Source organism: Ammospiza caudacuta, chromosome 4 (genome assembly GCF_027887145.1).
Source record: "Ammospiza caudacuta isolate bAmmCau1 chromosome 4, bAmmCau1.pri, whole genome shotgun sequence".
Classification (NCBI taxonomy): Eukaryota; Metazoa; Chordata; class Aves; order Passeriformes; family Passerellidae; genus Ammospiza; species Ammospiza caudacuta.
Window position 1 is genome coordinate 10,345,170 of NC_080596.1, and position 15,799 is coordinate 10,360,968.

Genomic DNA, 15,799 nt, shown 5'->3' on the forward strand with positions numbered 1-15,799 from the left:
CAGGTAGCTGGTGCTGGAGCTGTGCCTGGTTTGCTGAGGAGTGTGCTGTCATGAGGGGAGGCCATGGACATGTCTGTCCTGCTGCTGGAGCCTCAGCAGTGGCTGGCCCTGCTCTTGGCCACCTGGTGGTTGGTGTTACCTGTTCTGGGGAGACCCCATGTTTCTGGGGAGACCCACATGGAAGGTGATGAAGGCACATGTGGCTCAGTCCTTTCCTGTTTCCTTTGAGGCTGTTGTGGCAGCCCACAGACTGCACAGCCTCTCCCATTCCAGCCTGGAGAGTGTAAGCAAAGTCTGGAGCAGGGCTGGAGTGTGAGTTCAGCTGGCCCAAGAGCTCAGGGGGCCCTTCATGGCCTGAGCCACTTGAATGCCTGGGGATGCTGCTCTGCTGCCCCAGCCCAGCCAGCTGGGCCTAGAGCCACAGAGCATCCCTGTGCCCATGCTGGGAGCTGGGACTGTCCTGCTCTCACCCTTCTGCCACCCTGGCCAGCTGCCTGCTTTGCCTTTATGTAAGGGAGTCTTCCAGCAGGCTGGATCAAGCCTGTGTGAATATCCTGTGTGTTCAACATTTCCCAGGCCAGACTTGGTACCCTTTGGAAGCCAAGGCATCATTAGAAATAACTGACTGGCAGCCAGCAAAGTAAAGCCCCAGGTGAAAGGCTGTAAAGCTTAGGGGTCTCTGTGCCAAGTCAGGGGTGTAGTGAGAAGGGATGCACTGTGAACAGGCATCCCAGTTACCCACAGCATGGAAATGTTGCAGTTTTAAGCCTGGGGGCCCAGAGCAGGATGTAACAGCCCTGCTCTCACATGCATTTCTCAAACTTCCTGTTATTTGTTCTTCCACCTACATCTCCCTTCCTGGATGTTGTGATGTGTGAGTTATAGCACATGCACCTTTAGACTGAGTGGGATGGTTTCAGAGCTGATGTCTGCTAAGTTCTGAAAACAGAAAATTCAAAGAGCTGGGGTGTATTTCTTGTTGAGGGGGTGACAGCAGGGTTTCGTTTACAACACCCCTGTTCCCCCACAGATCTATCTTATTTTTATTTATGCAATTTTTTATGCAATTACCACTCAAGTTTTTTGACTTGAGTAGTAATTGCAATTCAAGGAATTTCTAATTTTGTGACAATTAATTTTGTGTAAATTACAGAGGAAAGCCAAATCTAATGGACCTGGGATCCCTGTTGATCAAACCAGTGCAACGGCTGATGAAATATCCCTTGTTACTCCGGGAGCTCTTGAACTCAACTCCTGCTACTCACCCTGACCACGAGGCACTACAACATGCCCTTTTTACTATGAGAACCATTAATTGGAACATCAATGAACTTAAAAGGAGGAAAGATTTAGGTAAGAAAGCACAGAAAGTTCTTTGTAGGTTTGGGCTGGCCATTACAAGATATATTTCAGCTCAGATATTTCACTATATAAATTTTAGCTGGTGCCACGCAAGGTGTGTAATACATTGAGTTTCAAGAGGGTAACAATGCCTTAATGTCCCTTGTCCTCAGCCAACTATGTTACCTGACTGATAACTCCAGTATGAAAACAGAGAAAGGATTAATGTTATAGTGTCTGTAATGCAGTTGCAAACACTGATAATAATTAAGATGCAGTAATAGCAATATTTTTTTTAGATTTGCCAGGTTGAAGCCCTAACTTCGCTCTCCCCAGGGTTACTGTTGATAATGGGGTTTTCATCCTCTTGAGCATTTTCACACAACATTACCCCAAATTACATCAAAGTGTCTGCTTTCAAATAGTTTCATATTTGTGTGCCTGTTCTGGTGAAAAGTCCTGTGAATACAGACTATTGATGTAATGAAATTCCCTGTCTGCAGTGCTGAAGTATAGGAAGAATGATGATGATGAAACCCTTAAAGAAAAGTTTGCCCGACTGAATATTCACTCCATTAGCAAGAAATCCAAGAGGGTCACCAGCCATCTGAAAATACTGACGAGGGGAGAACCTCAGGTACTTACTCATCCAACTGCAGATTTGCATTGACAGCTTCAGTTCTGCTTTTGCACAGGGTGTTTTTCAAAACGTGTTGGAAATGGAGTTTGTGGTGCTGCTTTTTTTCCTACCTAATTTATAACGTCATTTTCTGACTGTCACAGAGGACAGGAAAGATCATTGTGATTGAAACAGAAAATAATATAATGTGTTCTCCACCTTTTCCTTTTTTACACAAGAGTTTCTCAAACTTCTGGTCTTCAGCAGAGAGGAAGTGAGAGGTAGTTTTGTGAAACTCAGCCTGAGGTCAGCATTTTGCAGATACCCTGGCAATAATTATTGTCAGGGCTGAGAAGGTGTTCAGTCCATCTTGCTCCTGTTGTAGCATTAAAGGTTTGGAATCCACCAAGGAAGATGAGCAATACCTCGGGTTTGCCTCTACACGTGCAAAGACCTGGAACCCTCAAAACTACAGAGAGAAAGAACTCTGTGATGAGTCTGATGGGTGTTGGCTGGCCAAAAGTAAAATCCTCCTTCATAATTTCAAAGTTGTAATTCAAAACCTAGCAGGATAAACATTTTCAGGAAAGCTTAAATTGAAATCTCAAAGAAAATCAATTACAAACGACCTTGAAAGTGATATCCAGTGCACCTCACTGCATGAGATGGCTGATTATACAAGGTCACTTGCCTTTCTAGATGTGACTTCACAAGATACATGCCATTTTTTCCTGGTTTGTTTTTTATCAGTGTTTCTTCTCTTCCTCTGATCCAAATCACTCACATATATTTTTTTCCTGTTCATTTATTTATACAGTGGAAATTTTTGTATTCAAAATGTGACAGACACCAGCAAGACTATAAAATCAGAGAAAAAGGGAATTAAATTTGATTAAGAGGATATGTGATTTTTTCTTTTCCCTTTTTTTTTCTTCTTTAGAAACTTCTGGTTTATGTTTTTTTGGTTTTGTTTCTAATTAAGCTTTAAACGTTTGAGGATCATTTTAGTATCAGAATGCATCTGTTAGAGATTCAGCCGCCTCTCCTGCTTAATTAGACTGAGAAAGTTCCCGACTCACGTCTTGAAACACGCCGACACCCCCACGGCAAAAACACTGAGACGTGACTTGAGATTTCTGAAGCCCCTGCAGGAAAAGAGGGGCAGAACTGACCGCGTTTTCAGGGCGGGATTAAGAAGTTTCCCGAGGCCATCGGCGGCTGCCGGCGTTTCCTGAGGAGAGGCTGGCTCGGCTCTGGGATAACAGCTCTGGGATAACAGCTCCACCTGCAGCCGGCGTGCGGGAGAGCGGCTGCGGCCCCGCTCCGGAATAGCCGTCTCTCCTTCTCCTCCCGAATATCCATCCCAACTTCTCCTCCGGAATAGCCATCTCGCCTTCTCCTCCCAAACAGCCATCACATCCCGCCTTCTCCTCCGGAATAGCCACCCCGCCTTCTCCTTCGGAACAGCCAGCCCGCCTTCTCCTGCCGAATATCCATCCCACCTTCTCCTCCTGAATACCCATCCCACCTTTTTCTCCCAAATACCCATCCCACCTTTTCCTCTGCAATACCCATTCCACCTTCTCCTCCCAAATACCCATCCCACCTTTAACTCCCAAATACCCACCCTACCTTCTCCTCCCAAGTATCCATCCCACCTTCTCCTCCCAAGTACCCATCCCACCTTTCCCCCCTGTCCTTTTCTCAGGTGGAACAACAGCACACAGGAAAATGAAGCGTTTTGTTGACCTTGTAGTAAAGCAACTCTCTGCTCCCATAAGCATTAAAAATGGAATTCTCTGCCGTGTTGCCTGGTGGTTTTGACTTTTCTTTAATTACAGCTGGAGCTTGGGAGAATTAGGGGTTGATCTGTTTTCAAAGGGAGGAGTTCAGAGATTTTTCTAGCAGCGCTCTAGATGTTTATTTTGTTAGCCAGGCTCCTTTGGGCTGCCAAAATAACAGTGCAAATGTCTATTTTAGGTGAAAGATGGAACTTTTGATAAGGAAGAAAAGTTGTTCCAAAGTCTAGAGAAGACTGTGAAATTGTGTGTGAAGAACATTTCGCTCTATTCACAACATCTCCAGGTGGGTACAGGCCTTTCTGCAATCTGTGGTCACAAACCCTGTCCATAACCAGTTTGACACACATTTCTACTGGCTGGACAACACCAAATTATTTATTAGCAGGGCTGTCTACATCAGAATATTAAATAAATAGGCTTTGCTGCCACTGCCTTACTGAGCCAATGGAAAGAAATTTTGAAGTCCACAGTTTTGCATTTTCCCCCTGACAGAGGCAGGTTCTGTGGAGATCCACAGGTGCAGAGAAGAAGGTTCTGTCTGGTGGCACAGTCAGGACTTTCAATCTCTGTGTGAAGCTGTCACTCCCATCTGCTGCAGTGAAGGACAAACTGGGATTGAACCAATCTTCTCATTAAAGATTGAAGAACTGAGCTGCAGCCCCATAAATTAAAACATCCTAAAATACATATTGTGGATGGAAGGACTCCTTCTCTTTTCCCATGAGGGTTAGCATTAGATGTGCAGAGTGCTCGAGTTCTCTAAAATGTCTGTGCTTCAACCCTCCTCTCAGAACTGAGGGTTGGCTTGTGATTTATCAGCCTGCCCCTCCCATGGACCACTTGCCAGCTTTGTAGATGGCATGAAGCCTGTCCAAGGGTAAGAGTGCCCTAGCCAGGCAGGGAGGCTGTTTGGGAGATAGGCAAGATCAATAGCCAGCTGGCCAGGGCTTATGGTGCTTGGTTCCACAAACAGGGAAAGGCCAGGGAGCTCAGCCAAGGAGGGCTGCTGCCTGCAGTGGTGCTGACAGCTCCTTATCCAAATGGATCCACACTTCATTGAGATTTAAATTCTGAGTAACTGAAATACACCACTTAGTCCTACTTTGTCCCCCAAAAGAGATTTTTGAGGATGTGTGGTAAGCTGGCTTCTTGCTGAGGAGTAGCTGAATTCCAGTGGGATATTCATCAGTTTAGGGCATAATTCTTTCAGTTGAACATTAACAGCTTGATTCTTAAATAGTTTACACTGAAAATAGACAAAGCAGAGGAAAATATTATCACAGTAAACAACCTCACAATGACTGAAAACTGTGCAGCAACTGCACAGGTGTTGGAGATGGAAAATATTTCTGATTCCAGAAGTATTACTAAGAAGATGAATGAGTGAATGCAGCATATTAAAACAGATTGTAATAGTTTCATCTTCCTACCATGTTTTCATTTAGGATTCTATACATCTGGCTGCCCAGAATATAATTGAGCTTCAGGAAATCCTGCAAGATAAAGATGACAAAGTCAATGACTGTTCGGAAAAACAGACCAACACTGCAAATCTGTGTGAAGACTTTGTAAGTAAATGCAATGCCCACTGTTACACAGCTGTCTGTATGTCTGAGAAAACAGCTGTATGTGAGGAAGACTAGCACAGAAAAGAGGAAAAAAAAACCAGCTCAGGAATCTGTTGGGAAAGATAAGTGGGGGTTTTGGTTGAATTTATGTAGAAACTTAAGATAAAATACAATATAAATGAATTGTATTTTCCTTAGAAGAATGGAAGAAAACCTGTCAAGCCAAATTCCTGGGTTTGTGTTAAATTTGTATCACCTGAACAATTCTGTATTTGTTTCATCTAAACTTCAGCAAAGAGCAGCAGATTGTTGCCTTGATATTTTTGTTACTAGCACTTTCAGTTTGAGTGACTTTTGTGATTGATATTGTGCTTATGTACTGTTAGCTCCTGGAATCACAGATCTGTAAAAATCTCAGATTTATTAACTGGAAAAAAGCCTTTTAGATCATCAAGTCCAGATATTAACATAGAACTGTCAAATCCTTCATGTAGGGAAACCACGAAAAATCCAAATATAGCCCATAGTAATTAATAAAGCAATTTTAAAAATAGTAATAGTTTTTCAACTAGTCTTCTGCTTTCAGAATTAAAATGAACTCTAATGCCTGGCCCTAATAAGGTACTTAAATGTCTTTTCAAAATGGGACAGGCTGCTTATTTAAACAGCTGCTCAAGCTGGAAAAATTCAGAGGTGGAGGTACATTTGTCAATAATGTACACCTTCCTCTCTCATTAGATTTTTGGAAAATTTTCAGGGCAGAAATTCCCAGTAGCCTCTTTTTAAGAAATCAAGTCCAGCAGTTTGGAAGAATTGTTTTCTTAATGCATCAAAACCTGGTTCACTAAACACAGCCCAGTTTTTCAGGTGGAAATAAAATAGGAGCTATTTAGCCAGTGTACATCATCTTGGTCTTGGAGAGCAGCTCTGGGGCTAAAATGGATCTGTCCTCAACTCTGCTATATTTTTGAGAATGCAGAGGCAGCTGCTTTTTTATTCTCACATCCAACTCAACAACTTAATTCACACAGAATGTCCAAGGGCTTTAATCTGATGATGAATTTCACTCACTACCAGCCTGTGCTGTATTTGAACAAATTACTTACAAAAATAAATTTTATTTCATGCAATATTAATCCCATGAGACAATTAGAGACTAATGGAAAAGTCTGAGGAAGACTGGTTTTTTTACCAGGTGTCTAATTTTGTTGATTACTAGAGATAAAACCAACAAGCATAACCTAATTTAATCAAATCAAGTGATTGTTTGTGTTTGCTTAAACAGGAATTGAGTTACAGCTGTTTCCAGGAGAGGGAAAAGGAAAAAAAAAAGCAGCTTTGAGAGAATTCAAATCTCCCACTTAATAAGACCTCATTGGCTTTAGAGTGTATATTGATGTGGGCCTTCCAGCCAAGGAAATCCCAGTTTCATTTGACCACTTGACCAATCCTTGCTGTTTTCCCCCAGTGGCAGCTCCCTAGGGGCAGTACTTGAGGCTGCATGCTCCAAGGGACCGCTGCCATTTGCAGAGACTGAAAACTGAAAAACTAACATCTAAAAATTGAACATCTCCCGTTATGAAGGAGATTCTAAGTCATGCTGGACCCTGCTTGAAACTGCCTCTGGCAGCAAAGCTTTGTGAAGAGTGATTAACAGATTGCTTGATGGGCTGCCATCAGGCTCAGCCCCTTATGGCATCTGATAGACTGTGTGAATAAGGTAATGAGTAGGTTTGGTTTGTACTTTCCAGATGGCTCAGCTGGACAAGCTTGTCTTGACTCCTCTCTCAGCACTTCAAGCCCTGTTTCCAGGCCCCCAGAAGCTCATCCAGAAGCGCTATGACAAGTTGTTGGACTACAACAGCTACATTCAGAGGTCAGCTGGAGAAGAGCTGGAGCTGGCAAAGAAAGAATATGAGGCTCTAAATGCACAGCTAGTGGAAGAACTTCAGGTATTCAACAGAGCAGCCAAAAAGATTGTGTTGAACTGTCTACATTTCTTCATCACCCTCCTCAGGAATATTATGTTTGCAGCACTTCAGTCAAACTCTGCTGTCATGGTGCCTGTTCCAGTAAGTACATTAGAAACAGGTGTGGCTGTGTCTTAATTTCTCTTTTCTTCTTTCTGTATGCTTTGGCTAAAGTTATGTAGGACACATATCTACAAAGCTACACTGATTTACTGATTTTGTGACTTTGTTTGTTCTGCTGAACACAGTTAGATTGTTTTTTTTTTTTTTTCCTTTGCAAGCTCAGTACAGATTAAGTTCTTAGAATCAAAGTGGTTTCGTTGGAAGGGATCTTAAAGACCATCTAGTTTCAATTCCCCTGCCATTAACAAGGACACTTTCCACTAGACCAGGTTGCTCAAAGCCCCATCCAACCTGGCCTTTAAAGCTTCCAGGGATAAGGAACCCACAGCTTCCTTGCAGAAGCCATTTCAGTGCCTCACCAGGGTCACAGCAACCAATCTAAACCTGTCCTCTCTCAGTTTAAAGCCATTCTCCTTGTTCTGCCACTACATGCCCTTGTAAAATGCCCCTCTCCAGCTTTCCTGTAGGCCCCCTTTATGTACTGAAGGCCACAGTAAGGTCAGCCTGGAGTGAATTTTGAGGAAGTTCTGTTCTGAGCTCTTATCAGACATGGGTTTTTCATTGAGAATGATCCTAATGGGACTGTTCCTGCTGTTGCAGGACAGTAATGGCAACAGTATTACAGGGAGGCAAAAAGAAGGCAGCTGCTAGCACATCTTAGCATGTACTCTGACTAGCCTAGAAAACACAGGAAATTATAAGAAAGTACATGAACACCTCATTTGCTGCTAGACTGCAGAGTTACAGATGACTGCAAAAGAGAAACAAGTTAGGAGTACCGATGAAATAGTGTTTATGAAAATCAAGGTGATTTAAACCCCAAATATGATGCAGAAACTCCTGCAGATATCTCTCAGCAGTAATGAATAGCCTCACCTGGAGGACTCGAACCCCCTGAGAAACACAGCTACAACAATGCCTTTCACACCTACAAATCCACTCACCTGAACAGAGCAAGGCTGCTTGGGAAACACACTGTAGAAAGGCAATTCTGGAGTATTTTTTTCTATCAAGGCTGGAACAGAGCACATTATAGTAAGGGGCAGCTGAAAAATTAAGCAAGCTAGGTCAGGATCAAAACATAGAGCTATGGTGTTTAATGGGAAAATTAAGGATTTTTCTGCATGAAGAAATTTCATCCCTGTAATTTGATGTTTTTCATGTGTTGAAAGCTGTTGTATTGGGCATTGTTTTCTGGGAGGGTCTGGCTACAAAATTACCTTATTTTTCTTTTTTTCCTGTTTACATCAGCAAATCCATTTGGTATTAAGCATATATGAAAATCACTTATTCAGTGCCACAGACAGAGACTCAGTTACCCAACATTTTTTTAACCTGTTTGCAGCTCTCAGTTGCACAAACACACAGCTGTGGGATAAACTGCTCCAAACCTTGTAGCACACTGGCCACTCTGATAGCTGCTGAGATGCCCATTTGCATGTGAAAGCAGGTGGTTCAGTAGCATAAATGCAGGCTCTTAATCTTCATCACCGTTTAGAATATTTTTAATGATTTAACTTCAATTTCTATGCCATTTAAATGTAATAGCATCTAGTAGAGACTTTCTTTAAGCAAAGACCTTGCTTCTCTTTACATCTCATATGTAGAGATTGCACTGCTTATGGGCTCTGCAGAAAATAGTCATAACTTGTCAGATTTCCTGACTCCTAGCACTCAGCAAATTAAATTAAATCTGCTCTCTCCAATCTCCCTCCCATTTTCTACATGAGATCTAACCCACATTTGTGTTTGCAGCTGTCCTCCTCAAGCATCTGGGAAGTGCATAATCAATTGATAGAGGAGGTTCACAAGCTGAATTTTGTAAAAGAAAACATCAGTACAATCTTTATTGAGGGAAAATTGAGCCTGGAAAAAAAGAAACCTGTTCCTTTTCCGGTGAGTACCATACATCCCAATTGTGTATGAAGCATCCTCTTTCAATCGCTGTTGAAAAAAATCCATTTTTATGCTACCTAAAGGTTTGGGCTTTTTCTCCCCACTGTGACTCTGAATCAGGTTGTTGGAGTAAAGTTTTCATTGACCAGTAACCTCTGAAGATTTTTCACTTTTTTCATGTTAATATCTTGAAAATCCACTTGAAATTACCTCAAATTGCTCTTAGCCCTTTAAGCACATGGTAAGGATTAGGTATATTTTTGGTAACTTGCTTTGTTAAATGCTCTTACAGTGCATCTTAGTCTTCTAATTCAGAAATCGTTTTTTCCTTGTGCTCAGCTGTGGTTATGTGCACTGGTGTTTACACATATATACACAAACATACACACCCACAGCAGAACATTCAGAAAATCCACCAGGAAATCTGTGTTCCCAATCTCATCAGATGTTTCTGGAGGTTTTAGGAGTTTGATTTACAGAAAAATAAGGACTTGGGTGCAGGTTTACAGGAGAAGCTGGGGCAGTTGTAGAATACCTTTCAGCATCAGTGCAGGCACAGGTGCTCTTGCTTCTGTGGTATGTTAAGATCCCATTGATGTGCAGCACCCCCCTCCCTGCCCTCTAACCAAACCCTGAAATGAATATGCTTCCAGCAGGTAATGGCATCTTGCCCTCATTTAGAGAGGTAATTTCACACAAAAAGCAGCCATTTTGGGTACCACTGATTTTTTTTTTTTTGCCAAATGCCTTATCATGCAAGTTTTTATGTGGCCTTAGCACACCTCAGCCCATTTTTGGATTATGCTTTTTCTGTGATATTACATTGGAATACAAAGGTCATGGCTATGGAAAACCAATTAAGCAGGAGAGAGTTCACATACAGAACAGCACCTCTTTGAGAGCAGAGGACAGACTAAGAGGTCTTTAATTAGTGAAATTCCTACATTTCTTTGAAATCTGCCCTTTATTGCTCACCTGTTAATATAGCAGTGGGACAAGTTCTTCCTGCATTCGCAGGAGAGATTTGGTCCCGGTGTAACTCCTTGGTTTGTGTGTGAAAATGCTAGGTCAGTTGCCACATGCAGCATTTTTATACAGATTTTTACCTGGAAATGGCCCCAGCATTACTGAGGATGAATATGATTTGTTTCCAGCTGGAGTCCCCACGGCAGACAGAGGAGCACAGGTCCAAGCTGCTGGCCACCAACAGCACCGAGTCGCTGTACCAGGCTAAGCGCAAGTGCAACGCCGTGCAGGAATTCGATATTGACGTGCAGGAAGGAGACGTGGTGGCTGTTGTGGAGAAAAAGGACCCCTTTGGAAGCACAAGCAGATGGCTTGTTGACACAGGAAGTGAGTTCTCTGCACAAATATCCCAATAACAGCTTCCCTTTGGGATATTGATTTCCTTTCATTCTGGCCCCATCTGTTTGCCTCTGTCATGCTGACAGCTGCATAAAGCAGTTGGTTTTGAAATTATTTTAGCAGCGTTTTGCTGTTTATTTATTTTCTGTCTCTTTATTCTGGTTTCTAGTCCTCACAGGCTATGTGTATTCCTCCTTCCTGAAGCCATACAATCCTGGCAAAGCACAGAAGGATGCAGCAGAAAATGGCTTTGGTGATGATGATTTTGATGACATCAGCCTCTTTGTCTCTTCACGGCCCTCTGCTGACAGCAGCACAAGCAGTCCAGGGTACCAGAAGAGTAAGAGCTGCTCACCTTTCCACTTCTGTGAAAATCCTGCAATTAATGGCACAGGGACTGGTGCTCTTCAGGGTATGGATGAGCAGCAGGTAAGTATGATACACACTGTGCCTGTCTTCTTGTTGTTCCTATTTAAAATCTAAAATTATACTGTTAGTAATTTAAATGGTTTCCTCTCACACCAGAAAAGACTGGCACCAATCTGTCAGTGTGACATAGGAATTCGTTATTCTCTGCTCTTAAATAGCTGTGAGGTAGGAAATGAGAATCAGTTAAACTGTGAATTGCAGTCCTGTGTTGCAGAAAACACACTTGCATTATCCCACCCCATGTATCCCACCCCAAGGTTCTCATACGGAGCAGGAACTTGCAAAATAGCTCAGTTTGGGGGATTTTTCAACTTACTGGTGACAAGAAAGCTGTGACAAGAATGCTGATCAGCAAGGCACAGAAGTGACCCATGTGCCACATTTTAGCACAGGAGCTTTAGGAGAGGTGATTCCCCATGAGGAAACCTTGCTGAAAAATTCTTCATGCAATCCATGGCTACTTGGTGTGAGCTGAAAACCTTACCAGTATTGTAAGGTGATGAGGTCTTGGAGATTGCTTTGTTTGTCATGCAGAACTCCCCAGATGCTTCAATTTTACCTTTTATTTGGCCCTGTCTATAAATTGCGGGCCACGAAGTTGAACGCTGGTTTGATACACAGCTACACAGTAACATGTGGCTACATTTTTCAATTCTGATTTTTGCTTATGTGGCTTTCCTTTTTCAGATCTTCTATGCTGTTTTTGCATTTCAAGCTAGAAGTGATCAAGAACTCAGCCTTCAGGAGTACCAGAGGGTGAGGATACTTCGCTTTTCTGACCTGAGTGGTAATAAGGAATGGTGGCTAGCTGAAGCAAAAGGTCAGAAGGGATATGTACCATCTAATTATCTAGGGAAGATGACATATGCTTAGGAGGGGAAGGGCCTGTTGAGCCAGGCTCTCTGAAGCAGACAGAATAATCATCTGTTAGGTTTGCTGCAAGCAAAGCAAGCTCACAAGTGATTGACAGAAGCCATGGTATCCAGCACACAGATGATATTGAGAACCTCCATTCTCCAAAAGCCATCACCTTGTCAAGACCTGAGGGAGGAAACATTTAACAGGAAGACTGATCTGATTAACATGCTGAAGAGCTTGCTTTTCTATTACCCCATAATTTTCTCTTTTGTCAAAGCGTCGTGCATCAAGACTCAACCTACAAGTACAAATCATAGATGAAATTACATTTTTCTTCCATGATATTTAGCAAATAATATTCAAGATGAAGAGAATTAGCCTTGAAAAAGGACAAATTCAGTCATCAGGGATATTGTAGGCTGAGTTGTTCCTGAACTGTTATCTCAGTGCACACAGACACATCTTAAAACTTGAGCTTTTTTGATTGTCTGTTTTTATCCTCAGCCGCTTTTGTGAAGAACATTTTTTCTCAGTGGAGATTATTGGATTGGGAAAAGAAAAAGGGCTTTAATTTTAAGGAAACATTTCAACATTTAAGACATACCAGGTGTGGTGGTACCAGTGACTAATCCCAGGGAAGAAGGTATGTTTAGTTAAATATGGAAATGCAGGAAGGAAAAGAGGAGACACTAAAAACAGGTACTGTGACATGAAGAAGTTATAATTTTCAAATGAATTACACAACTGCTTCATATGGTAGAAACTGTTTGTAGCAATATGGAAGTGCCCCAGGTTTGAAATCCACATATGTCTCCACACTAACTGCTTTAGTGCAAGATCTGTGTAGTGAAATGAAACCTGTGTTATTAGTCTTGGGAAATTTACTGGTTTAAAAAAAAAAAAAAAAAGAAGAAAAGTCAAGTGGTGCCTTTCAATGAATATTTAGTGCCTCTCTGATTCCTTAAGTCAGATGCAGAGATCATAATATCTAGTCAATAAGTTTCTTTAGGCTCACTGACTGCAGTGATTCCTAGGTCAGGCTGGTGCCCAGCACTTAAGACAGACTGAACAGTGACAGCAAACAGAAAATCCCTCCTTGTGATTCTCATGGGTATCTGAGTGCTCAACACAAGGTGTTTCACCACAGCAATGCTGAGGTCCTCTAGTGATTAGCAAAGACATGGTGCAAAGCACTGCAAAAAGGAAACAAAAATGTGATTGTGCCTGCTGCAAATGGTGTAACTGAAAGTACACTCCTGTCAGGTATTTTCTGGTTTGCATAATTGCTTGTGCTGATGACAAAAATGGCAACACTGTTACAGTCAAGGGTGGGAAAGCAGGTAGTGTTGCTGATCAAGGGCAAACAGAAATTGTTCTAAAGCTTTTGTCTGAGTTTCTACTTCCCATAGTTTGAAGAGTGGGGTTTGCAGATGAAATTATTCAAAATGCTTAGTGAGATGTAATAGAAAATAACCTGTCAGCAGAAAAAGGATAACAAAAGTTAGGGCAGTTGCTGCACACAATAGTTTCTGCTATGCTAATGAACCTGGTTTCATTTTCTTTAATGTCCTCAATTTTCAGATTATTTTTATAGAAGGGTAGAAAAAGTTGTCAGTCTTGCTCAGAGACTGAATGCAGCAGGGGATCACAGACATTAAACCTGAAATTTGTGCTGGATTAAATCATATGATAGAGAAAGTTTTAGAGTTCTCAGAGATAGATATCCAGAATCTGGTGTGTCAATCTCTGTGTACTGCTGCTATCCAATGAGCATTATTTTGTCTTATTGTACATCACCTCAGGCACTTAAATCTTGCTGTTCCCATAGCAAGCAAAAAGGATTATCAATCACTTAATAAATGGATTTAGCTGCTTTTATGGAAAGATTCACCTTTAGTTAAATGAAGAAAATAAAAGTGCAGGGAGTATCAGCTTGGAAGAATGGACTGAAAGACTCATTGCTACCCTTTTACTGCTTTGGCACTTATAATTTGAGATTATGGGGAAGATACACACAAGAAAGTTTTCAGGTCTGTCTTACAATTTAGAATATTTTACTTGGAGAAGATCTATGCTTTGCCATAGTTGAAACAGTTTTAGAAATGGCTGAATTGTACTTAATAGGCTTAATGGAATCATGTAAGCACAATGATGAAGTTTTGTATTTCAGACAGTGAAATTAATCAAGGGAAAGAGGAAAAAAAAGATTTCTGAAGTCTTAGCACTGAGAACTCAGCTTGAGTCACAGGAGAGCTCAGATTTTGAGTGTTAGGTACATTCCCCATGAAGAATCAGACTCTGTGAAGGTGTCTCAAAGAGTACTCAAATGCTGCTCTCCAAAATATAGGTATCCTGATCCTGAAGTAACAAGGAATGAAGGATGAATATACTGGAGTTGACCACCTGAATTTCTGGGAGCCTGGAAACTCCTGGTAGGCCAAATGAAATCCCTGTAGGATTAGGATCCATATTAATTTTTATATTGTGGGATAATTATATGACTTTATTGTAGCCTTGTAACTTGGGATCCAGTAAAAGTATGTAATTATGTACCCAGGTGGATTGGCTTAGTCCATTTCAGAAGTTCAAATTGTCAGCCATTCTCATTTGATACTATGAATATATAGAAATTTTTTTTGTTTTGTTTAAAACAGATGAATGCAAACAGCAATCACAGAAAATTAAGAGATACTCCTTGAATCTAAAGACTTCCAAATTAAGGATTTACAACAATTCATATTAGACTTACTCAGTCACACTTTTGTTAAGACAGTGCTTTAAATACCAGAAACTGAGCTGTGTTAGGGCTCCAGAAATTTGTAAGAATATGCAATGGTTTTGCCACTGCATTTTTTTTAATATAGGGAAGGTTACAGTATTTTAAGAGCTTTCTTATTCTCATTAATGACAACACTAATTAATTTTGATTGAAGCAGGGATAGGCTGCAGTTTACTGGATTGATCCTGCATTTGTTCCAAAGTGTGTTTTACTTGAGCTGTGGTGACAATAAATATGTACAACTACTTCCAAGATTGGGTCCATTCAAACTGAAGTGCTTCTCCATTCAGGGAATATTTTTATGTGTTGCCATTGATAACCAAGGCAGTACACAGCAGAGTCCCAGGCTCTGACCTCTGGCACCTCTGTGCTTCACCATCTTCCCTTTGGCTGGGTGATCTTCCAGCAGGGGTTCAGCTTTTCAATGCAAACACAGATTGAAGAATTATTCCTTCTGACTTCTTATCTTTGGAAGCTTCACTGAGTAATTACCTCCTTCAAGCACTCAAGTATGCTTTTGCTGTCATTTTAAGATAGCTTTTAAAAATGAAGATAGATGAAGTGGACCTACCACCTGCACTAGGAACACAGCCATGATAATCCTTGTTCCCATAGATCAGTTACTGATAATTCCTATTACAATATTGTTTGTTGAGAAATAGTAAAAAATCTTCTTTTAAATTATTGTAATAATAAAATCTATTTTTGTAAAGATGTTTCTTCTTATTTTTTTAAACATGATGTTTTCCAGAAGCAAAGAGCTTTATATGCTATCCAAGATCTGCCTGCAAAAGAGTTGCCTAAGATAAAATGCTGCATTTCTAGGGTGCATCCTTGCTTATTGATAAATACATTAAAACTTTTCAAGCACTATCAAAAATACTAAGAAAGTTTAAAAATACACTTCAAGGTTCCAAATGTCAGCATAGCTCTGTTCTTTTCCAGCTGCTCCTGAGATTGTAACCACTATGAGCTGTAGTAGATAAAAGTTTGTAAATCACAGAGCCTTGTGTTAGACCTTCATTTTTAGACACAGGTATCACCAGCAT

The 15,799-nt window shown here is 41.2% G+C and overlaps 1 protein-coding gene across 1 annotated transcript in view; it reads left to right on the top strand.

The window, feature by feature from the left end:
* Positions 1-11,986, top strand: part of ARHGEF38 (Rho guanine nucleotide exchange factor 38) — a 35,886-nt gene extending 23,900 nt beyond the window's left edge. Inside the window, exons 6-14 of the mRNA XM_058803754.1 lie at positions 1,154-1,353; positions 1,845-1,978; positions 3,941-4,045; positions 5,208-5,330; positions 7,082-7,402; positions 9,179-9,319; positions 10,474-10,672; positions 10,854-11,113; positions 11,801-11,986. Coding sequence (XP_058659737.1) covers positions 1,154-1,353; positions 1,845-1,978; positions 3,941-4,045; positions 5,208-5,330; positions 7,082-7,402; positions 9,179-9,319; positions 10,474-10,672; positions 10,854-11,113; positions 11,801-11,986 — 1,669 coding nt within the window. The remainder of the gene's footprint in view (positions 1-1,153; positions 1,354-1,844; positions 1,979-3,940; positions 4,046-5,207; positions 5,331-7,081; positions 7,403-9,178; positions 9,320-10,473; positions 10,673-10,853; positions 11,114-11,800) is intronic.
* Positions 11,987-15,799: the final 3,813 nt, after the last annotated feature.